This window comes from Poromitra crassiceps (assembly GCF_964638095.1).
Source record: "Poromitra crassiceps genome assembly, chromosome: 19".
Taxonomy (NCBI): domain Eukaryota; kingdom Metazoa; phylum Chordata; class Actinopteri; order Beryciformes; family Melamphaidae; genus Poromitra; species Poromitra crassiceps.
The window spans coordinates 1052201-1078012 of record NC_139646.1 but is presented as its reverse complement, the minus strand read 5'-3'; the positions used below and the strand labels follow the sequence as shown (position 1 = coordinate 1078012).

Sequence of the window (25812 nt, the reverse complement as noted above, 5' to 3'; positions counted from 1 at the left end):
CACAAATACATGCACAAGCTCTCTCTCTCTCTCTCTCTCTCACACACACACACACACGCAGCACGCACGCACACACGGACGCACACACACACACACACACACACACACACACACACACACACACACACACACACACACACACACACACACACACACACACACACACACACACACACACACAGTGTTGCACAGTGTCCCCTACACAAACTACATGATGTTACATTTTGGATGAACTTCAACTTCAACAGGCTTTTTTGTGAGAATCTGGGGAGCCATATTTGGCTGTGGGTGCTCACCATGGTGCTTCTGTTTCACTCTGTTAAAATACACCAAACTCAAAATATAGGCTATTTCTTGAAATTATAGGACTGCATATCAGCAATATTCTGACAAGTGAAAAGGAAATGTCATTTGAAGATCAAAACAATAAATGTAAAATGAAAGTTTGAATACTATCACTTTGTTTCAGTAGTACCCATTCTACAACCTGCCAAGTAACAAGATTATAACATTTACAGTATGCCTTTCATCCAACTACAGTATTGTGCCAATCATATATAACCATAGTGTAACATATGGAATCCTTATATAAGTTGTCTAGGCCTGCAGCCAGAATGGATTTCTCCATCTGATGGACTAGAACTGATCCGTTAGGATTTGATCGAAGATGATAAGACAACATTTTCTTAAAGCTTTGTCTAAGCCTGAGATTCACGGACATGAGCGTCATGACTCATGAGAGTCATGACTGATCTCTGCAGAAAAATAAAATAAAATAATAGTTTATGGCAGTTGTCGACAGGAAATGTAATATTCATTTGTTCCCTGCGTGTGTCAAACATTGCATAGCAAAGCTGCAGCCTTCGCATGTGCGAGATAGGCAAGCACATCGACACACAAGAGATTATTGTGAAGATAATGTTCCCTTATTAAGATAATTTCATATCAGGATGTCAACCCTCTCAATGCACATGTAATACTGTACCCATGTTATTATAACTGACAAAAATGAATGGTTCAAAAATGAGCTTTTGGTATTGTGTACCCATGTCAAGAGATTAAATGTCAGGGCACTGAGTTTTTTGTGTGTGATTTGGCCTTGAATGCCTTTGGAGCATATGTGGCTTCAGACTCAGAGTGCAGCATTGCAAGGCCTAAGCTCTTGATAGATTGACAGAGACTTACTTCATTTGTAGTTCACTGGCAACTTCCGCCTTAAAGCTGCTAAGAGTAGAATTTGTCCTTAAACAGATAGCCGCTAAGGATTAGTCTTCATAATCTCCCATTCACTGATCCTCAACAGCATACTGTCTGGGTGCTCTGAGCTTACAGGCACAATAGCTGTGCCAGTGGTTTTAGGATGGGGATTGCATGCTGGCTTTATGTACAGTAGCTCCTTAAAGAGAAAAAAGTCAGTTGTTGAGGAACGGTTTGGTTTCCAATCTGTACAGCGGTTCTCTCAACTTCCAAAGTAGCAACACGCTGTGCACATCCACATCTGCCTGCTCACCACTTTACAGTTTCGCCACACGAGATAGCAAAACCCAGCCTCCTGCTGCTGGAGACGTGTACTACAGCATAACCGTCCAGATGCCGGTGAACCCAGCCTCTCTGGTTCCCTCTGGGACTGGACTGCCATGGAGGAATAATCCTTTTTCAATCCTAAATCTTGGCTCTGCCTCTTAACGTGGCAACAAACAGAAGACCGAAGTTTCTTTTGATTTCTCACAACATACCTACGAATCCATCCAGCCCGCTCTCACTGCTTGACCCTAAACACTTGTTATACTTCAACAGAATGGATTGTAGACTCCTATAAATGTCAAGGTGGATTCAAATCAACTGCATGTACACCAGCCAAAAAGTAGCTGCGATGCTCATCCTCATGTGAGGAGGGACAACACAGACATAATTAATGGTTTGTTGACAGGCTTTCATATGGATATAGCATTAAGAATCCAGTCAGGAGTCAAATAAGTCATTTGTACATTTGTCTAGTATATTAAGGTTTAATTACAAAGAGACTTGGGCAGTCATTGGGTGCAAAATATCAGATGGCGAATGAGATACAATGAGTATCAGTGGACTAAACTACACAAGACTAAAGGTCTGAAGTCTATGTTCAAAATAGAAAGGGCACATTGTCCAATTTCAGTGTTCGTCATTGAAAACGGAGTCCCTCTCAATTAACAGTTATACACAGTAGTAGAATACTGTAATAGACTTCCATTCATCAGAACATTCATCTTAATTATTCAGAGGGAATTTTCCTGGAAAACACTTGAGGTAAGCTGTGTACGATTTTCTCTAAGTACGTCAGTGAAATAAATTGTGATTAACAAGCCATCGGTGCTACGCTCTACAGCCCTGTGGACATTTGATTCTAGCATTAGAATGTGCAATCACAATACATTCCAGAGCAATTTATTAACAAGAAAATTCCAGTCTTTAGCTAGAGACAAAGTCGGCAAATACAGTAGTATTCCGAGGCTCCTATTAAACGCCACCTTTCATCATGTCTGTGCAGTAGAGGCACATTTTAGATTGACAAACAAAAACAAAGAAAATAAACAAATTACAATTATTAGTCTAATCATCCTACATATCAGAGGGAATGCCAATAGGAATAGTCAGAGAATTGGACAGATTGCCCAGCTGAAGAACACTGACTGTGGAATATTGGCCCCATTTGACCATAAATAAGGTGAATGAGTGGAAATGCCACAAGGTTCCTTTAGAAATACGGCATTGTGCCATTTTTCCTGTCCTTTTGCATCATGGAAGTGTTACAGTGAGACTCCAGAAAGAGTACACCAAGAAAGAACATGAACTCTCTGGGCTTGGCTCCATCACCCAAACAGGGGAAATGTTAAGAGGATCCGTATATTAGTTTAAGAATGTCTCTTTATCACTCTCGTGCGTCCTTCCCTTTTGCCCCGGGACAGAGCCGTCTAGGCAGAGCTGGACACGGCGAGCTTCTTCAAGTGGTCCATGAAGACCTGCAGGCTGACGTCATCGGTCAGGATCGGGGCTCCAGTCTCCTACAGATGCACAGGAAGCAAGGGACAAAGAGGATTAAGGGCTAAGTGTGGTAAACTACTTGACGGTCCAATCAATTCGTACTATAACTCTGACACTATGGTCACATTATTGTACCAAATACACGCAGCGCAGAGCCTGGGTTATACGAGACTTTTGTCTCTTAAGAACCTCTTTCTCAGCCTGCCATTGATGACGATGCCGTCATATATACAGTATATGACAGGCTATGGCTCAGCTCCTCGTGGACTTGGCAAACGATGAGATTAATCCCATTTTCAGATTTCAATCTTCCCCATTTAGAATGAGAGGTTAGCTAATCCAAGACCTGTGTGTTTACTCATGGTGGTCTCGACCTAGTTTCAAGATGAAGACCAGACACGCTGCCTCGCACCACGCACAATCCCAGTGACCTCACCTCACCATGTAATCCTAGTGTGACGAGCACAAGTGTAATCCCAGCGTGACGCACTTGCCTATATGACGCCGATAATGTCGTCAGTGCCGAGGCTATGACGTAGCAGTATTTATAGCCAGGCTCTGTGGGTCATCGTCCTCTTTCCCTGATCTTCTGGTCGCGGTACCCGAGCTGATCGCATCCCATTCTCTGAAAGCTGTGTTTCGACCCACCCACCTCCCCAGGCCATCACCAATGTCTTGACTCCAGAAGAATCCCCTACGGGGGGGGGATTCTCTATTCTAGTCCGAGCAGATGCCCTCTCTCACCGCAAGAAGAGAGGCATCTTAGCGCGGAGTCATTACGCCAAAGAACTAGTCGCCATGCTGCCATGCCATCAGAATTAGTTGCCATACCGTCCCATGCCATAGATCTCATCGCTCTGCCATACTTGAATAAAGCTTGCTTGTTAAAACTCTACCCTCTGGTCTCTCATGATTGAAACACGTTAACCCCACATCTTCTGAGTTGCTAGTAAAGATTGTCCTTTTCCCCCCTTTATTTTAAATGACCCAGGGTAGATGATGCTAGGGTTAAAAGTCTTTTCTCAACATGGTTAAATCCAAGGTTTACATTTGGAATGGTTTCATAGTTTGGCGTAGTTGTGAAGGTATAATAAGCTGCCAATGTTGTTTTGCGTACTGAAGTCAAATCTGTGAGCGGTAAAAGAAATGGAGTAAGAACCACTGAATTTGGATAGCTTTGAAAAGTTTGCGCTGTACCCGCGCAGGAGAGAGTCTGGCTCCTCTTACTCACTCTTGTCTAGTGGGGAAAAAGGCTCTGTTATCTTTACAACCATCCACTGAAAGTACCAAGCAGGCCTGCTTTACTGCACAAGGGAGCAGAACCAGGTGAAATGGTCGGAGCCGGTCGGAGCCAATGGCAGAGCTTAGACCCCGCAGCAAATGAGAGAATTTTCAAATCAATCCTCATTTACAAAAAAATTAAAAATTAAATTACAAAGATAAACAGAAAAAGTTGATTCATATGCCTGTTGTCTGAATTTCTTTAAACTCACTTCCTATAAACATTTCCGGTTTCCTCTTTGGTTTGACCTTTCCTCTCAAAATCTATCCATGTTCAGGTTGAAAAAGGGATCATTGTGAAACCGGCGAGTTGACGATGTTGATCGTACCTGTCCCCAGCTGTAGAGGTTGTTGTGGGTATGGGATGGGTTGACCTTGGACAGCAGGAAGCGTGCCTGGGAGCCGCCGTGCTCTGTGTCGACGTATCGCGGCATGGGGAAGCGAGTCTCCAGAATCTCCTGGGCGTCGTCCAGCGGAGCCTGCAGCAGCTGTTTGAAGTTCTCATATTCCGCCATTTCCTGGTAGCCGGCCTTTCGCCACTGGGCGATGGTCTGAAAATAAAGAGCGGCAAGACCGGAATAAGCGATGGGTGTCTTCTCTCTATACGTAATAGCCCGACTGAATTCCAGTGTGTTATTTAGCCTTTAGAAAGAAAGGCAGTGTTTTGTTAAAAAAATAAAATAAATTAAAATAGATATTAGCATTTTGAGAGAGAGAGAGAGAAAGAAAGTTGAATCTATTCTTACAAAATGATGTGTACTTGACTAACAACAGGATAACATTTTATAGACTGGATCATCTAAATGATGAGCTTCAAGTAATGAGTTTTTCCAGCAATGGATATAAATAGTTTTGTATGTGAATTAAGTGTCCCCCCGATTGCTCATGGCAAGGCACTGTTGGATTGACTATATCAATCTAAATGGATTCATTCTTAGTCGATGGTTTGCCTACTCACCTCTCCATGGAAGATGACCAACTGGAAGAAGGTGTCCATCAGAAGGATACGATCTGGCAGGATACTGCTACTGTCTAGGAGCACGGGCTGTGAAGAAGAGAAACACCCAGGAGATGTACAGGTTAGCGCTCAAATTCAACTGAGATTATCAAGCAGTTTTGAACAATGACAGGTCAAGGAGCAAATCTGTCATCACTTTGACAAAGTCTCTAAGAAAAGGCCAGCAAAGAGGTTCACACTGTGCCTCTGCTCTGGGATGTGCAGCACTTGCATAGCATTGATAATCATGTCGGCAGCAGCAGCTGGGGTGTGAGGCTGACCTCTGGTGGTCCGTGGAAGGAGTACGAATAGAGGATGGGCTGGATCATGATCAGGGACTGGGTCAGGTCCTGCCGTACAAAGTGGTGCCTGTAATACGACGACTCGTCTGGGCTGTTGTTGAACACTTGCAGGAAGGGCGATCGCCGCAAGTGGAACATAAACTGGAGAGAGAGAAAGAGAGAGAGAGAGAAATCTAATTGTTGTATTTTTGTAGGCTTACCCAGAAATCGCCGCCATGCTGGTTCGCAAGGGGAAAAGGCTATGGGATTTTTAGAATGGGGATTTCGGTTAAATGCATGAAAAGTCATAAAAATGGTCATCGTTTGTGAAGATTATCTTGCTGAACACAAATTTACACTCCCATAAGCTTTTGTTAACCACAGACCTTATTTCATGCATTTAACCAAAGTGTCAGGTGGGAAGCAGATCATAATTATGCTGGATTAACTCAAATCACAATGAAGACATCTATGTAATGATAGCCTGATATTCAGACTGCATTGTCAACTGTGGAGTGGGCATGGCTTCAAAGGTCTGGAGCCAGGCTAGTGTAATCCCCCCACCCCCACCCGCCCCTCCCCAATTTTTTTTTACAGACGTATGCATGCACTTCCATAAAGCTCCACTAGATGGCAGGCTTACCTGTGGGTAGAGGGATAGAGATTCTGACAGTTTGAAGGAGGTGGGATCATCTTTATTGAATTGGCCAAACTTCTGACACTGGAATAAAGAAAAAAAACAGCTTTGAGCATAACATGACAAAGTACATGCCTGCCCTGCATACCTGCAGAGTCAAAGTAGGTGAAACGCACACCTGTAGTGATGAGGTGCCAGCCAACGAAGATAAGCATAAAAATGATCAAAGTATGTGTGTGGGCGGCTACCTCTATATATTTTTTATTTTTTGACCTCCATACCTGACCTACATAAACTGCCAGCAAAAGTCACACAAGCTGGGTCAAACCATTTAGCAAGTTAATGATGTAATATGGGTCAAAACATTTAATGATGGTTTCGTGAAGCTAGTGTATATAGTGAACCACCACAGAATGACATGTAGCACCATGCATACTGTACATTCCAGCCAAACCCCAGATATGCATTGTTCCTTCCATTACAAAGCGCATCATTACAGTGCACAAAGCAAAGAGAGGAGCTGCCGTTTGGGAGTGTCGCTCACCAGGCGGATGAGCTGTCTGTCAAGCCAGCGGAGCACATCTGGCCCCTCCTCCGACTCGGCTCTGAACACGCCCAGTCGAGCCATGAGCACAGCGGCCGCCTCCTGGTCGAATGACGACTCGATGTGCTGAATTTGGGACTGGGCATCGGCCCAGCTGGGTGGAGCACAAGAAGAAAAGAGTGGAAACGAAGGGAGGGAAGGAACCAGAGAGGGACAGGTGAGCATGGGAGTGCTACAAATGACGCACACAGCTCAGAAGTATTTGATGCAGACGTCAGGAGTGTAGACATGCTCTTTACCTAGGCTGATATACAGCTGAACAGTCACGTGACGTCTCCTGCCCCGGAAGCGAGTTCCCCATTCACTTTCTCCATAGACATTTAGAAAAATCCTTATCTAATAACCCATGATCTACTGAATTGTGAGTGATCACACAACATTTCACTTCGACCCCCCCCCCCCCCCCTTTATTTTTGTTTTTGCTCCAAGTGAATTGTTTTATGGTCACTCACGATTCAGTAGGTCACGGGTTGGCTTGGTTCCAGCCTTAAAACCCGTCGTATAAGGATTTCTTTCGAAATGTCTATGGAGAAAATGAATGGTTAACTCACTTCCGGGGCAAGAGATGTCACGTGACTGTTCAGCTCTATTGATTCTAGACCTGCAATGAGGAGTCGATTGATCGATCGACAGAAAATGAATCACCAACTATAATCAATTAATCATTTGCACTCATTTTTAAGGAAAAAATACTAATATTCTCTCATTCCAGCTTTTTAAATGTGAATATTTTCTAATAGTAAACTAACTAATAGTTTCTAAGACAGTAAACTCATCTTTAGGTTGTGGACTGTTGGTCAGGACAAAAGAAGACATTTAATGATGTCATCTTGGGCTTTGGGGGATGTATCACAATTTTTCACCATTTTGTGACATTTTATAGACCAACCAACTAATCGATTAGTCAAGAAAATAATTAAACAGATTCATCGATAATGAAAATAATCATTAGTTGCAGCCCTAATTGATTCTACTAATCAGAACACTTAGAACACTAGTAGATACAAAAATGCATACCCCGTATTAGTGAGTGGCACCTATTCACTTTAGTTTAGACAATCTTATCATTATCTTATTGTTAATAATAAAATGCCAATTTGGCATGACGTGGCTGGGTTAAAGTGAGAGGTAATCTTATCGGCAATCAAGCCATGTCAACAGAGTTTCCTGTGAACAGAGCAACAAGAAAAACCACAATCTTACTTCCGGGCGATGGTGGTGACACGTATCCTCTTCTGGGTGTTGGAATGCTGGTACTGGGTGACAAACTGAACCACCCCTCGGCCACCCTGTGGAATGGGCGCATTGTGCTGCAGACACACAAACGACAATGGAGACCGTAAGTAGGCCGCGGACAATCATCTCCTTTACATGGTGTAGTGCTACAAGGGCACCATTTAAAATGCCCTTAGTAAACCAACACACAATATCCTCCCATCACTGATCTGCTTTCAGCCCAATGCTCTCAGGGAACGGTTCATCTCAAATAACCAAATAAGCAGGGAAGAAAGGAACTCAAGCTGAGGTTCAGGTGTGTGTTTTACCTGATTCACCACTTCAAAAAACATGGCCAAGGTGGTGGAATGGCTGAGACTGCACACTTTCCACTGGCTTGTGCCACCAATTCCCATCTCCTGCAACACAACAGAGATAAGATGACGAGTGTGAGTGAATGCATCTCCTGCACACAACAGAGTTAAGATGACGAGTGTGAGTGAATGCATCTCCTGCACACAACAGAGGTAAGATGACGAGTGTGAGTGAATGCATCTGCTGCACACAACAGAGATAAGATGACGAGTGTGAGTGAATGCATCTCCTGCACACAACAGAGATAAGATGACGAGTGTGAGTGAATGCATCTCCTGCACACAACAGAGGTAAGATGACGAGTGTGAGTGAATGCATCTCCTGCACACAACAGAGGTAAGATGACGAGTGTGAGTGAATGCATCTCCTGCACACAACAGAGGTAAGATGACGAGTGTGAGTGAATGCATCTCCTGCACACAACAGAGGTAAGATGACGAGTGTGAGTGAATGCATCTCCTGCAACACAACAGATATAAGATGACGAGTGTGAGTGAATGCATCTCCTGCACACAACAGAGATAAGATGACGAGTGTGAGTGAATGCATCTCCTGCACACAACAGAGGTAAGATGACGAGTGTGAGTGAATGCATCTCCTGCAACACAACAGAGATAAGATGACGAGTGTGAGTGAATGCATCTCCTGCACACAACAGAGATAAGATGACGAGTGTGAGTGAATGCATCTCCTGCACACAACAGAGATAAGATGACGAGTGTGAGTGAATGCATTTCCTGCACACAACAGAGGTAAGATGACAAGTGTGAGTGAATGCATTTCCTGCACACAGCAGAGATAAGATGACGAGTGTGAGTGAATGCATCTCCTGCACACAACAGAGATAAGATGACGAGTGTGAGTGAATGCATTTCCTGCACACAACAGAGATAAGATGACGAGTGTGAGTGAATGCATCTCCTGCACACAACAGAGATAAGATGACGAGTGTGAGTGAATGCATCTCCTGCACACAACAGAGATAAGATGACGAGTGTGAGTGAATGCATCTCCTGCACACAACAGAGATAAGATGACGAGTGTGAGTGAATGCATTTCCTGCACACAACAGAGGTAAGATGACAAGTGTGAGTGAATGCATTTCCTGCACACAACAGAGGTAAGATGACGAGTGTGAGTGAATGCATCTCCTGCACACAACAGAGGTAAGATGACGAGTGTGAGTGAATGCATCTCCTGCAACACAGCAGAGATAAGATGACGAGTGTGAGTGAATGCATCTCCTCAGCTCACTTGCTGTGGCAATTTGTTCAGGGACAGTGACTCACATTCTCCGAAACACAGGGACTCTTGGAGTTGAGCGAAACACATGGTCCAATGGTCCCGCACACCTTCAGCTCCCTTGACGTCTGGACACGCCCAAACACACCAAGACAAGATGTTACCTTGAGCTCAATAACAGCAGCTCATTTCAGATTGACCGATATAAATCAAACTTCTTAAATAATAAACTTTTTAAAATAATATTGTTAAGAGATGACTTTTGACTAGAGATTGATACTATGCAAATGTCATATTGGCACAGGCCTAGATGACACTGCTAGGACATTCATCAGGACCCAACGACTAAATCACATATTCTTTACCTTGACCTCCAGGGTTCCTCCATAGGCCATGCGGAACTCTCCATTGTAGTCTTTACTGAAGACTCTCTGGAAGGTCTGCTTGAAGAGGGAAGTGTTGAAGGAGTCTCCCATCACTATGTGGCCCCTGAAGATACAACACGACAAATCATTTGGTTGCTAAATAATTCTTAAAAAGGAGTTATTTGGTAAGAAAACACCCATTGGCAATATAGACAGTTGATCCTAAGTTAAATCCCACACTGTAAACCTAGTGAGCGCTAGGTACTGACCCAGTGAGATTCGATAAGCACTTCATCTCCAGCAGTCCGGTCTGGTCCAGAGCGCAGGCGTAGATATCGATACTGTGGCCGTTTACCGCGGTCCGGTTCGCCAGGGTGTCATAATACTGCATGAAAACAAACAGCACTCAGCCACTTGATGGTAGTGAAGATACCCTAAGTATGTCATGTAAGAAATGTATACACTTCAAGAGATGGATATTTAGAAAAACGGTCAGAAAATGATTTCATTACATACTTGTTCTACCCCCCCCCCCCCCCCCCCCCCCCAAAAAAAACTTTATTCTGTTGTTTTCTTGTGAATTAGTCAATGACTTTCTGCACCTTGCTGGCTTTCTTCAGGTGGCGAGCGTTGTCCTTCTGGATGTCATGCCATGAGCGGATGGGGGTCTTCAGCTCGTCTCCCACCACCATTCCTGGGCCCTGGGTGGGGGGGCCTCCAGTAAACAGCATCACACGAGCCCCTGTGTTGGGGTACGCACCCTAGGGATGAGGAGAGAAGGAAGCGGGTTTCAGTTAGTCAACGTACTATCGTACAGTGCCTGCTCAATTTATGTGTTCAATGTGCTCAATTTAGAGTTGATCTTTGTATGGAGGCCATTGGCCTTTAAGGTAAAATGGCTATAACTGTTTTTGCCAATTGAAAGCTGTGCAGCTATTTATACCCATATTGATTCCCCTGTTGCACATTTGTACCTCCCAAACTGGTGCTGTGATGGGTAAAAAAATAATCCTACTTGTTTTGAGAGATCCAGCAGCACTGGTGCTGAACCCCGACGATGAGACTCTAGACTTTGGTAATGAACACTAATGACGTGACCTGATTTTTGCCATTTGAACAATTATGGGAAAGATTGGCATGGTACTAACTGCCGACCAAACAAGAGGAATTAGGATCAGCTGTGCAAATGCAGCTTCAGTAATCTAATAAAAGAAAAGAAAAACATATATGGGACATTCATGGGTGCTGGTGAGATTTTTATTTTATTTTTTATTTTTTAACATAACTTTTTGTTGTTGTGGTTTCCATCATTCACTTATTGGTTTGGTTCTTTATCAATACTCTTATTGGTTATTTTTCATTACTAAATAATTGCTTTATTAAAATATACTATTAAAGAAAATAATACATTCAGAAGATGAGTAGAATGTATTTTATATTTTAAATATAACTAAACGTTTCTAGAGCAGCAACAGTAATGTTTACACGAGCAAAGTCACTATATAAACTACTCAGTAATATCTCACTGGAAACAAATCTAAAATGTCAACAAAGTGAATATTCCTTGCTTCTTATTTAAAAAATGTCACATTTTGAAAATAAAAATTAAGCAATCAATCAAGTACAGTATGTATGTTTAGCATAAGAAAATTAAATAATAAAAGTTTAAAATTAAAATTAAAATCAGGAGAAAATTCCATATACAGAGTATATATGAATTACTTAGAATCAATTTTCCATTGAAGCATGCCATTTGAACATTCAACTGTGGGCAATCCTTTTTGTTGTTGTTTTGAAACCCCATTAGCCACTACCAAGGTAGCGACTACTCTTCCTGGGGTCCACAAATGTACATGTAATGTAATTTAGATTGACTAAATGTATACACCTTTCTTCAGCAGATAGTAGATAAGGTCTGATTAGAACACATATATGACTACATTTATGCATAAAAACGTTCAACAAGTCTGCAATAGAGTCCTCATTAGAGCTGTGCATCTTCACTGATCTCACGATTCGATACGATTATACAAGTCTACGATTCGATTCGATTCGATTATACGATGCATCTTAAATCGATGCATCACTTTTTCCGCAATACATGATTTATTTTTTCTCACTTTCTTTTTTCTCACTGTGTGGCTACTTTTAAAATAAAAGTGCATTTGGAATTGCATTGTATTATGATCCATAATTAAAATAAACAACTGCATGTACTTACATTCTATTTTATTTGATTATAATTTTTTTTTTTTTTTTTTTAAATAATCGATTTTTGATATTTGTTAATCGATTCAGAATCGTCCTATTAAGCATCGCGATGCATCTCTGAATCGATTATTTTCGGCAGCTCTAGTCCTCATGGACTTGATTTCAGCAAAGGGCAGTCCTCAGCTCTCACAACCAGGAAATGCAACAAAGTGTAAGGGTCTAGGATTCTGAGATTGAGCAAGCTATACGATAGATCGCTAATACATTATTGTGTAGGCGGCACATGATCTCGCCCCCTTTTAGGGGGAAAACAGCAGTTGACTTCAATGTAAAATAGCAGTACCAAAAAAATCATAGAATAACAGAATTCAACTCATTTATTACTGTCACAAAGACACCATGACATAACAACATATTACAACTCGGCCGGCTACATACAAGATACATGGTAAATATGACTTTGAACCATCTAAAATCATGTAACTCATGACCCGTCTGTGACCTAGTTCTGAACCCAGTGTCGTTGTAGGCTACTTGGCTCAGGCTAGACTGCCGCAACGTGACATGAGTCACATGATTTTAGATAGGTCAAAGTAATATCTTGTGCATTCTATGGCCAGGCGAGTTGTAATATATTGTCATGTCATAGTGTCTTTGGGGCATTAATAAACAAAATTATGTTATTTCTCTAGGATTTTTTTTTGGTACTGCTATTTTACATTGAAGTCAATGGCTAGTGGCTTGTGTTTTCCCCCTAAAAGGGGGCGGGACCATATTGCTCGATCTATCGTATACAGTAACAGTGCCACTTGAGGGAGTTTGTCTTTTATATAGTGTGAACATTTGACAGAAAGTACCCAGTGGAAAGTACTAAAGTCCCATAAGATGCAGTAAGCTTAGCAATGATTCATTTGATCCAGACAAAATCTGCTCATTTAAAGCACATTTACATTAGACACACTCCGAATTAATATGGAATTGGATGCAATTATTTTTACAGTTTTAATGTATATGCAAAAGAGCCATTCATCAAGTCAAAGCTCCCCTGATGAGTCGGTGAACCTGGAACAGTTAGTCGACAGAAGAGCCACAAGTGTTCTAATCAGACCTTATCTAAAGAAAGGTACAGTACATGCACTGTCCAGCAGGTGAATGATCTGTTGTGTAAGCACACAGATTAGCAGAGGGAGAAGAAGCGGGGACACAGAGGAGGAAGAGGGGACGGTGGTGTAAAGGCAGAAGGTAAAACAAAAACCAGTTGACCTTTGAACTGACAAGGAAGGCAATAGTACCATTTCTTCATGTACAACTCAGAAGATAAGTATCAAGTGGTGTGTGTGTGTGTGTCTTCTTCTTCTTTCATGTAACGTCAGAGGTGTGTGTGTGTGTGTGTGTGTGTGTCTGCACTGCAGTTATACTGTATTAGGGCTGAACGATTATGGCCAAAATGATAATCACGAGGTCACAATTATTTAACATGATTACTCTTTTACTTTGGGAACATCACGCATTGAACGTAAGCTCTGGTATCATATGTATATTAGTATGATGTTTTATTTATGTTAAAGGCTGCTTTGAATGATTTTAACTAATGATATTGTAGAAAAATAAATATTTTAAATTATGGTGAAAAAAGCTAGTTATGAGCTCTGGTGACTACCGATGGCACATAGATAGAGGTCACGTGGAAGCTGGGTTTCCCCAGGCTAATATATCGATGGTACGTACAGCAAGAGCATAAGCCAACATTTTGTGTGTGCAACATTAATGTACACTATATCTTGTGTGTGTGTGTTTGTGCGTGCATGGTACCTCCAGCAGGCCGACAGCGACAGACAGTGCAACCCCAGTGGAGCGGAGTGGCCGTTTTCCCTGCGGGACAGGCCAGGGGTCCCTCTGCAACTCTCCAAGCAAGTCAGTCAGATTCATATCCACCCGGTGCACAGGCTGTAGGAACCTGGACACACACACACACATATTAAACAGGAATAATAGATGACTACAGACTATATAAGGGCTGGCTAATCCATTTTTAGAAAGAGTTGTGGTGCATTGGAAAAGAGGGGACCTCCTTACCTGCAAGAGGCTGCACCATCCTGTGGTGCAGGGGGGCGACCTTGCTGTCCTGCTGCTGCTGGCTTCATTAAACCCAGCATCTCCTGAAACACCAAAACACACACAATGTTTCACAGAGTTCTGCTGCTGAAACACCAAAACACACACAATGTTTCACAGAGTTCTGCTGCTGAAACACCAAAACACACACAATGTTTCACAGAGTTCTGCTCCTGAAACACCAAAACACACACAATGTTTCACAGAGTTCTGCTGCTGAAACACCAAAACACACACAATGTTTCACAGAGTTCTGCTGCTGAAACACCAAAACACACACAGTGTTTCACAAAGTTCTGCTGCTGGCATCATTAAACCCAGAATCTCCTGAAACCCCAAAACACACACAATGTTTCACAGAGTTCTGCTGCTATGCTGGTTATCACAAATTTCCTGGGAAAGTATGATGAGAAAGTTTGACACTGGTTGTGACTGAGCACATTATTTTAGTTATGGTAATGACTTAGACCAATGCTATGTGTAAAAGATGTAGGTAACATAATAAATGCAATGCATTATCTTAATAATAGTCATCATTATTTTAATCCAACATATCTCTACACAGCCTTCTCAATGTGCCATCAAAGCTGACTTGGAACATCATGTTATTGTGTATTAGTAGTAGCACGCTATTGTTTGTACACTCATGTTCTATCTGAGCTATCTTAATAGAGGAATCTGACTCCTTTGATATATGGACAATGTGTTGTTATGCCCCACTGTATTTCATTCTGCTCTAACTGGGATCTTGTTACCCCTCCCATTCAGTTCCATCCTCTTCGTTCTAGTTCCCATACTCTGGTGTTCTCTTCAGAGAACATGATGTACTTTCCCTATTAGACAAAGTTAGTGCCATTATGCGACAGATTGAAGAGCCTTGAAATTGCACTTGGTTCCATCATCACTACTGAGTCTGAGCCACAGTAACTGTTGCCTTACAGGTCCTTCATCACTACTGAGTCTGAGCCACAGTAACTGTTGCCTTACAGGTCCTTCATCACTACTGAGTCTGAGCCACAGTAACTGTTGCCTTACAGGTCCTTCATCACTACTGAGTCTGAGCCACAGTAACTGTTGCCTTACAGGTCCTTCATCACTACTGAGTCTGAGCCACAGTAACTGTTGCCTTACAGGTCCTTCATCACTACTGAGTCTGAGCCACAGTAACTGTTGCCTTACAGGTCCTTCATCACTACTGAGTCTGAGCCACAGTAACTGTTGCCTTACAGGTCCTTCATCACTACTGAGTCTGAGCCACAGTAACTGTTGCCTTACAGTTCCTTCATCACTACTGAGTCTGAGCCACAGTAACTGTTGCCTTACAGTTCCTTCATCACTACTGAGTCTGAGCCACAGTAACTGTTGCCTTACAGTTCCTTCATCACTACTGAGTCTGAGCCACAGTAACTGTTGCCTTACAGGTCCTTCATCACTACTGAGTCTGAGCCACAGTAACTGTTGCCTTACAGTTCCTTCATCACTACTGAGTCTGAGCCACAGTAACTGTTGCCTTACAGGTCCTTCAGGACTCATCATGACTTTCCTGAATTCACACATTCAAAGCCGTTGTCAAATACTCTATACGAGGGATCAGCCGAGCAGCATTTTGGTAAACAAACCGGTTGCAATGGAACCCTATAGAGCGAGCCTTGAGTTCTCTCTCTAGCCCCCAGGTGTGCGGTGTACATTTTATAACTGGAACAGTTCACACAACTTTAACACGACGTGCATATATCATACATCAAACTCTTTGAGCTACTTGTATGTATGTACGGTATACTCTGTATGTTGCTTGGCCACCATTCTGCTAAATGTCACGGCTGAAGGACTACAGTGCTTGGTGGAAGAATGATTCTTTTTTTATCAATATTAAATGTTTGTTGCTATGTAGCCTATAGCCTACATTGCCAGGTAGGCTATATGTAGTAACCATTTTATTCAAACAATATCACACAAGAGGGAGTGCTGTTGTACTCCAACATCGTCATGGCTGCGATTTGTTCGTAGGCCGAGTGCCAAAGATGATCACAGTCGTGACAATAGTAGAGTACAACATCACGACCTCGAGTGTGATATTGCTTTCATACAACAGTTGTACTTGTACAGTGTAAACAAAGCTACTGATCAAGTAATAATTGCATTTTAAAGTCATTTGAGACAACGGATGCTTTCTGTCTGTTATTTGTCTTTGCCAGCAACAACAGGTAAACTTGCTGCCTGCAGTTTCCCGAATACAAGCTAGCTAAGCAAAACCTAGCTACTTTGAGGTTAGCACAGACGATTTTAGCTTAATGTTCATAATTAAGGTCAAATGTATCCAGATTGCTGTCCCTACCAGGTGCGTGAATGCTGTTTGAACTCAGCCTAATCAAGGGTACAGCTGTGAAGTGGAGTGATTTACACACAGTGAAGCACCCGTGATGTTATACACAAATATCAGCACGACTGAATGCCTCTTGTCCAATCAAATTGCTCGGCCGGAACTGTTGTATAAAAAAGCAATGAGCCCCGCAAATCCATGATTTACAGTGACTTACAACAGCTAAGGGGCGTTCAGAGGCACAAGGCCATGATTGACAGTGATTTTACAACAGCTAAGGGGCGTTCAGAGGCACCTCCGTAGCTCTTGTCCTGGGGATGATTGCTTTAGGATAGCTCTCTCCTCCCTCCCCTCACCTGGATCTGTTTGGCGGACAGCTCCTTGGTGCCTCGGAAGACGTAGCTCTTGGCGATGCCCTCACAGCTGAGCTCGTGGACCTGCACCATGCGTCCAAACGTGATGAGGCCAACCAGGGCGTTGGGCGGTAGCAGGCTCAGGGACATCTGGAGGGACTCCCTGAGGGCTTGGAGGTCCTCCTCTTCCAAACATGTGTCTACCACATACAGGAAGACGAGAGGGGTCGGGGGCCCACGCTGCAGAGGTGGGAAAGGAAGGTTAAACTGTGGCAAAATTGCAAGCCTCACTTCAACACTGATGACATAAATTAAGTCATTGGCATCGATGGCTTAGGAATTATAGTTGTCTGCAAATATAATTTTTGTTTTATCGAGAGGAACTGGGGATAAAGAGGCTGAATCGTTTAATGACTAGTTTATTGTACGCTGAATCTATTTATCTACAAATCCTGTGCTAGTAGAGACAATGTTTTGTATGACTTCAGCAGCTAGCTAATATTACCATTAAAACCATAAGCATTAATTATGAAATACCATGCTGTTTAGCCAGAGTAGCAGTCAGTACCTCAACAGTTACAAAGCCAAGGATGTTCCAGCTGTTTATTCATTTCAATTGCTAATGTCTATGATATCATAGCATAACATGATGAAGACCAACCTCTTTAGTTAACACAATGCAGCTAGTTACAATAGCTACCTAGTTCACTACTAGGCCACGAGGCCGCGCAGCAGCTAGTTACAATAGCTACCTAGTTCACTACTAGGCCGCGAGGCCGCGCAGCGGCAGAGCTGCGTCTGCAAACCTACAAAGTGGACGAGACCTTGAGGGCAAACCAACGAGGGAAGGTAGAAATGAGCTCTAACAGTGGGGAGTTGAGCTCTACCAGTGAGGAGTTGAGCTCTCCCAGTGAGGAGTTGAGCTCTACCAGTGAGGAGTTGAGCTCTACCAGTGAGGAGTTGAGCTCTACCAGTGAGGAGTTGAGCTCTACCAGTGAGGAGTTGAGCTCTACCAGTGAGGAGTTGAGCTCTACCAGTGAGGAGTTGAGCTCTACCAGTGAGGAGTTGAGCTCTACCAGTGAGGAGTTGAGCTCTCCCAGTGAGGAGTTGAGCTCTACCAGTGAGGAGTTGAGCTCTACCAGTGAGGAGTTGAGCTCTCCCAGTGAGGAGTTGAGCGGTACCGGTTGAAAGGAGCGAGCGATATTTCTAGTCTAAAATATAGAGCCTGCTTTCTTCAACGGGTTGTTTCGGCCGGGTCTATTACAGTGACAGCATTAAAATGAGCCCAGGGTGACACAAACTTCATCATTTTGATCCTAGGGTGGAGAGAAGAAGATGGGGGGGGGGGGGTATCCTGATCTATATAAGAAAAAGTAAAGATTCACCCATGCGCAGTATGTTCTCAGTAAATACCGTCTCTGTACCCTGCGCACTGTGAGGTCAGAGTGCAGTCCTGTAGATAGTGTTTACCTGTACTATGTACTCAATGGTGGAAAACTGTGGCATGAGTTCAGCCGGTTGGTTCACATCTGATATGCCTGCGTAAGAGGGCGGGAACTGTAGAGAAAGAGACAGAGAAAGTGATTAGCCACTCCAATAATGGAATGTAGCTAGTCCACATGAATGTTGTAGTCTAATTATAAATCATGGCAACCATAAATACCACATAAAAGCTATAGGTCTAATGCAGTATAATAATCATGCATAATCCTATCAGTCTTATGTTTAAAACTTACTGGATTCCTTTGGAAGCAGAAGTTGCATGCCCATATCTTTGCTCTGAAGTCAACTTGACTGTAAAAGAGAACAAGACCGTTTAGGGGCCACTTCACTTGAGGTTGCAGTTGGCAAATTGATTCAATTAATGAAAGCAACTGATTGCCACCGGCATCATTGTTACCAACAGTCACATAACAGCAGGCTGCACAAAGGGATCTGAAGTGTGTTTGCAGTTGTGCTACACACATACCACACCTAGTGTTTGCTATCCCTCAGCGCATTCTAAGCAGTCACACTCCTCAGGGCAGATTCAAAGCAGTCAGTCACGCTCCTTAAGGTGGAAATATACTTCTGCGATCGCATCAACTTGGAGCCTTGCTGGCGGCAGCTGGTCCTATACACTCGAATGTCAGCTTGACGAGGGGTCGCAGGGGAGTCCCCAGCAAAATGAGTCAATTGTGTGATTTCACTAGGATTTCAATGACTAGAAGTTACCCCAAGGAGAGAATATAGTGCATATACATGGTAATAGCTTTCACTCTCTCCTGTTATCTCCCCATCTAACGCATTTCTTCTAAAAACGCCCGGGCGTTTATTATGCTAAATCAACCCAGACCTCCGGCGGTTAAAGGAGACCCGGCGGCAGTTAAGAGTGAGGCGTTTATTTCGTTTTGCACAGAATCGAGCCAGGCGATTATTTTTTGTACAGAATTCCTGCTCCACAAAAATGGTATCAAAGTTATCAAATTGCTTATTTAAACCAGTGGAATAGTACTTAGTAGTACACACAAGAGGGTAGGTACAGGCAGTTTTGAACACGCCTATATTGTACAACGGACCGGAATGAACGAAAACAACTGAGATGGCCTTCATCATCATCATCATCACCATCACGATCCAACGTTACGGTATCAGTTCATTCCTCCCCTCCCAGTAATCCATACTGCATTTATGATTGCTGTTTCCGCTGACAGAAATGCACTTTTAGAAGGCGCAACAGTGTTGCGCAACACTAACCACTGTGTCATACTGCACAACCAGTATAACACGTTGACTATTTCCGTACTCCTGCTGTACAATCTGTAGCATCAAACAATGCGGTATGCATACTTGAAAGATGACGGTTATGTATAAACAAAGCATAACATTCTCTGACACGGGGTAGAAGCCTGACTTCTGCCAAAACACACGTCATCATCACTGTAAGTGACTGAATTCAGTCAACACAGTCAACACAAAAACATACTGTACGGGGGGAAAAATCGAATAAAAGCCCCGGCGTTTAATCGAGACCGGCGTTTTATTATGCTAAATCGGGTCAGACCCCCCGACGGTTAGAGGAGACCCGGCGGCAGATAGAGTCCCGGCGGGTATTAGAAGAAATACGGTATATTATATTATACTTGCGCTGTTCACGTCAGCTGCGTCGAGTCACATTTTCGAGGAGCTGCATGCAGGCTCGCCGACCGCGGCGCACCCCTCTGCGCATTTGGCAAGGGGTTTTATGCGCAAGTACATACAGTATATCAAGGCTTTTAGGGCAGATTCAAAGCAGTCACACTCCTTAGAGCAGATGTCCACATTCACACTGAAGAAGGTCATGTGAGACCGAAACGTCAATAAATAAATCTATCCTCCTGGGAGACATCTTGTTCAGCAGTGTGCGGACTCTACTCTTTTTCTACTACGTTTGACCCCTTGTCCTGCACCTGCATTTTTGACTGGATGTGCGCGCTCTACTCTCTTTTGCACATTCACACAAACACAGCTTCTCCCAACACTTTAACAACATATTTGCATTTACTGTTGCTCAAAGAACATTGAACTTAGCAAAGAAGCAGTGTCAAGGTACGAGACAGCTGTGTATACAGCAACACACCATTACAATGTCGAAGTGAATGCAAATCATGCTTAAATAAATGAAATAGTAAAGGTCAAATGCGAGTACTGAAATACGTGTTAAGGGGGAGTACTAACTACTTGGCTTGACTGGTGGGAGGCATTTGATAAGCCTTCTAAAGTATCACTCTGTAAGTACGTGTGAGCATTGTTTCTCTATTCATCTCACCATAGCGGGTTCAGCACCGCCTTGCAATTGGCCCGGCTGCACAGAACCGGTTCGTACTGGAGCGGGGGCAGGTCAGGCCTCTCCTTGAGGGGGGTGAAGAGGCAGGAGACCGGGACCACAAGCCTGGTGGCCTCCAGGCGACTGGAGGGCCACAGGTTCCAGCTGAACCTCACCCCGTCCCGGTCCTCGTTCTGTTGGATGAACTCCTGGTAGGTCGTCATCACTGCGCTTCAGTAGAGAAAGAGCCCAACGGATGAGAACGAGAGTTAGTCCGATAGAGGAGAACGTTTTTGAAGGAATAACTAGATATAGTCCAAGCCAGGTGACAGTGGTGGCCTATTTTCATGCGACGTTAAACTTCAGTTAGTCCGTCCTCGTCTCTTTTCAATCTCGTTGTCAATGCTCGTTCCTAATGCCAAACAACACTGCCTGCTTTTTAGACAGGCGTCCCCCTCTTTTAACATCATCTAGCGCCTTTCATACTTTACGCACAACTGCGTCATCAGAGAAACCTGATCGGCTTGTTTTAATACAGAAGTGCAGAGGAATCCCAAGGGTATTTTTAGACTCCACCTTTGTTGGTGTGTGACTGAAATATCACTCACGCACATTGTTGTTTACTTTTGCTGATGCCAAGTAAGCAGAAGCTATTATAGGCTTTTGGCTTTGAGAAACATCCGTCAGGGATCCTGGTTCCCAGAATGGGGATCCTGTACCAGGGATACTCAACTTGCGACCCGGGGGCCAGATGCGGCCCGCCACAGGGTGCAGAGTGGCCCCCCGACCATTTTCTAATTCACAATGAAACCTCATGTTAAATCTACTTGACCAAGCTCCAGCTAAATTGTCAAATATAGCCGTTTGCTCGCTGCCCGGACACTTACAGTATATGTACTTAACTTAACTAACTATCCTGTGTGAGACTAAACTCTGGCTGACACCCCACAAACCTACAATCCACTACAGAAAAATGTATATTATTGTTTGATTATTAACTGGCCCCTGGCCTCCTGTCATTTTGCAAAAATGGCCCCCAGGCAAAGCAAGTTGAGTATCCCTGCTGTACTACACTCTTTCTCAGAGTTAACTGTGTTTGACCTAAGAGTTCAGTCAGCTAACATTTTCTCTGGCTACTGCGAGACCATCTCAGACAAACATAGGATACGATAAATGGCTTCTACTTACTTGCTAAAACACAATCATCCTAATAACATCACATTTAGTGAACGTTGCTGTATTTGTCAACTGGTCATTATGAGACACATCCACACACTTTAATAACTGAATAGACGCCATTGTCTGCTCTGATTAGGGAGAAACTGAGGCGTATAGTGTTAGCCACAGTGTGTAAATACAGTGTATAGTGTTAGCCACAGTGTGTAAATACGGTGTGTCTGTTTTCAAATGTTGTCACATAACGTACATAACCTGATGCAGCAATCAATCACATACGGGGAATTGCCTGTATGCATATAGGCGCTTATCCAGCCCCGGCGCTTTGTAGGAAAACACCGTGAAGGCATTTCGTTTGTTGCTAACAACACACCAACGTTATCTCGGACAGCTAATGCTAGATTTTGATTCAGGTCGATCAACGTTAACGTCAATCTCTAGCTAACTACTTAAGTGGTATCGTGGTAAAGCTGCATTTTCCCCCTGCTGTCGGCAAGTGGAAGGAAGCGAAAGCCGGGCGGCCTACTTTCGAAGAGCTTACCTTGTATATCAGGTTGGCTTCGGGCCCAGACAGAGGCTATATAGATGATATTTAACGCTAGAACAAATTACATTCACAACATTTGGAGGTGAAATCCGTACGGGACAAGAGACAGAACACGATGATCCCTCCCTCAACCGGTCTCTGACTGTAAGCTAGTAGCTAGCTACACTTCACTGACATGACGTGTTACTCGTAAGTGCAACCGCTTCCTATTGGTTCCGCTTTCCGTGATGTCAGGCCAAGGCACGCTGGTGACGCGAGGAATGCACGCACAGGGAGAGGGTGGGACAATATAGGTCCATGGGTGGCTCTGGGTGGGACCATCGACATAAATAAAAGGGTGGGACTGAATCCCGAATCGATGAATCAGCGTGACGTCACAACAACAACAAATCATCGCAAATCCCCGGAAGCGCAGCACTAGTATGATTTTTTTAGCACTAGTATGAGTTGTGCGCGCATGGATGTGCCAAACAAACGTATCTCAAAAACTATACATGACTTATGACGAACACAACAAGTGATTAAGAATCGTTTTCTGTAGTCCCCGAATAGAGTATATTGACTTTATTGATGTTATTATTTTATTATTGTGTGTATATTATTTAAATGCTTTCTTTCAGGTATTATTTGATTTGCACCCATTTGTCTCCAAGTCACTGAAATCTTGAATTATACATTCCACATGATGTAGCCTATGTGAGTCATGTTGCAGAAATGCTAGTCGTCGTCATTAGATGGCGCTGCATGCAAAGCTATAGCTACCGCCCCATAGGCCTATTCTTTGGTGATGACTAAACTCACTGCATTAATGTAGATCAAACAATACTCCTATTATGGCAGTGATGTCTAACTCAGATATGATAGGATAAAATTCATTTGCAAAAACATGTATCACCGTTTGTATTTTTAATCGTTTTATATTATTGATGTAGGCCTATTTATTTATATTGTAGCTAATTATTACATTTGTTGTCTATTTTTTATTACCAATAATAATTAACATTCATCTGATAATTTTCACATAAATCACCTAAATGTTTTTTATGTGCACTCACGTATCAAACAGGTGCAGTTCATTCTTCAGCACTACATCAACAATGCAATTATAGCATGTCAATTTCGGTGTAGGCTATATAGCCTATTCAATTTGTGTGCATCAGTTCAATTTGTGCCTATCCTACTTCTAAACTTTTGTTACCTAGCCTTATAGCCTACATATTTGTTTGCAAAATCGAAATAGGCTACATAGCTCTGTTTAGGCCCTACACATCTCTGTATTAAAACAAGCTAACACTAACATTATAGTTGTGCTACATCTTTGTTTATAAATGTGATAGTATTATATTAGGCCTATATGTTAAGTAAGTGTTATATTATTATTGTGCATTTTTGTTTTGTTTCACACTTGCTTTGGCAAACATGTTTTCCGTGCCAATAAAGCCTCTTTGAATTGAATTGAGAGAGAGAGAGAGAGAGAGAGAGAGAGAAAGAGAGAGCGAGAGAGAATTGCTGCGGATATAGGCTACTGTAGGCCTACTCCTGCTGTACTCCTGCTGCTCTGTGTGTGTGTGCGTGCGTGTGTGTGTGTGTGTGTGTGTGTCTCTCTCTCTCTCTCTCTCTCTCTCTCTCTCTCTCTCTCTCTCTCTCTCTCTCTCTCTCTCTCTCTCTCTCTCTCTCTCTCTCTCTCTCTCTCTCTCTCTCTCTCTCTCTCTCTCTCTCTCTCTGTGCGTGTGTGTGCTTGCTCCTGCTGGCTGGCGATGCGACCGCCCGGCGGACCCTCCTCTCCTCTGCTTCGAGGCTGCTTGCCGTCGGACCCACAGGCGGGAGGAGTGTGCACCAACGCAACTGCCCGCCGGAGCTTTCCCCCACTTTGACGGCATTTGGGACTGAATTTGGATGCTAAAGCGATAACTCTCATTAACAAGGCTGCTCACAGTCCACCCGGCGCGCTGAGGATGTTGCAGTGAGATTTCCAGCGCTATCTCGCACCCACCTACCCACCCACCCAGCCAGCCAGTCAGCCAGCCAGCCAGCCGGCATCGTCAGCTGTTGCTCTAGGAGAGAAGGGAAGTGTCGGGAGCAGCAGAAAAAAGGCCAAAACTATGCGACTGATTTTCAAACGGTAACCATTTCCCCACCCTACACTAGGGAGCGGATGCGAGCAGAGGTTGTCAGCGAGCCTCCGAAGTGTTTTATGCCCGTTGTCGATACCGGAGGAGCTGTGCCAATGGAGAAAGCGACTGCACCGCCCCAGCCCCAGCCCCAGCTCCAGCTCCAGCCCCAGCTCCAGCTCCAGCCCCAGCTCCAGCCCCAGCCCCAGCTCCAGCCCCAGCCCCAGCCCCAGCTCCAGTTGTCGATAACAAAGACGGAAAGTCCAGCGGAGGACGTCTCCAGCCTGACCGACGAGGAGCTGCTGAAGTGGACCAAGGAGGATCTGGTGCGGCGGCTGAGGCGCTCCGAGGCCGACAAGATGAGCGTCATTCTGGACCACGGGAATCTCATCCGGGAGGTCAACCGCAGCCTCCAGCTACACCTGAACGAGATCAGGGGGCTGAAGGTGAGGGTCGCGCATACTAAAGGATGAGATGATAATTTGAGCGCACCTGAGAGCGCGCACAGTGTTCTGCTGATCAGATATGATGTTGTTAACATGATGTGGGACTATTTGTTATTATTGAAGTTTATTGTACCATTTTATTTATGAGGATGTGCTATATGGATGATGTGATATCTATCTAGCTATAGGATACACACCTTTCCTGGAAATGTCCTGCACATAAATCTAAACAATTAACAATTCATTAGAATGACATGGCATTTGCTTTGAAGATAATGCTACCTAGCCTTCATCCATGCACTGCTAATAGGAGGAATATGGCATGATCTTCAGAAATTAAGTTTACTGTTAAAGCTGAGACCAAGATTGAGGTAGCCTCTATAGCCTCAGATCAAGCACTTGGAGACCATTGTTGGCCATTCTCACAGACTTCTCCACCTCTCCACCTCTCCACCCATCCATAACACCTAATTAGACAGGAAAGAGCCAGAGGGCCGGAGAGAGCGACAGAGTGAGGAAAAGAGGGGGTAAGAGAGTTGAATAATTACAGAGCGATGGAGGATAAAAGAAGCAGCTCTTTGGGTTGTGCTAAATGGGAGCCTGACATGTGATTTTGCTGCCCTTACATTCAACCTAACCCTAACCCTAACCCTAACCCTAACCCTTACATTCAACCTAACCCTAACCCACTGTTGTTGTTTTCTGTGTGTTTTCCTGTGTGTGGCCTCCAT

At 43.7% G+C, this 25812-nt stretch overlaps 2 protein-coding genes across 2 annotated transcripts in view; one reads left to right on the top strand and one right to left on the bottom strand.

The window, feature by feature from the left end:
* Positions 1 to 1990: 1990 nt before the first annotated feature.
* On the bottom strand, positions 1991 to 22657 carry sec23b (SEC23 homolog B, coat complex II component). The gene is made up of 19 exons (XM_083655214.1): positions 22519 to 22657; positions 20805 to 21032; positions 18754 to 18811; positions 18488 to 18574; positions 17021 to 17257; positions 14306 to 14388; positions 14042 to 14186; positions 10621 to 10779; positions 10288 to 10403; positions 10019 to 10142; positions 9701 to 9781; positions 8366 to 8455; positions 8025 to 8131; positions 6762 to 6915; positions 6224 to 6301; positions 5581 to 5742; positions 5261 to 5347; positions 4632 to 4853; positions 1991 to 3041 (listed from the first exon to the last, which is right to left on the bottom strand). The coding sequence occupies exons 2-19, from the start codon at positions 21023 to 21025 to the stop codon at positions 2952 to 2954; spliced, it is 2301 nt and encodes a 766-aa protein (XP_083511340.1). The 5' UTR covers positions 21026 to 21032; positions 22519 to 22657; the 3' UTR covers positions 1991 to 2951.
* A 2061-nt stretch (positions 22658 to 24718) lies between these two features.
* The window catches only part of ccdc85al (coiled-coil domain containing 85A, like), a gene marked incomplete at both ends in the record, with an annotated part of 44326 nt that continues 43232 nt past the window's right edge, over positions 24719 to 25812 (top strand). Inside the window, one exon of the mRNA XM_083655447.1 lies at positions 24719 to 25081. Within this exon, the coding sequence (XP_083511573.1) occupies positions 24719 to 25081 (363 nt within the window). The remainder of the gene's footprint in view (positions 25082 to 25812) is intronic.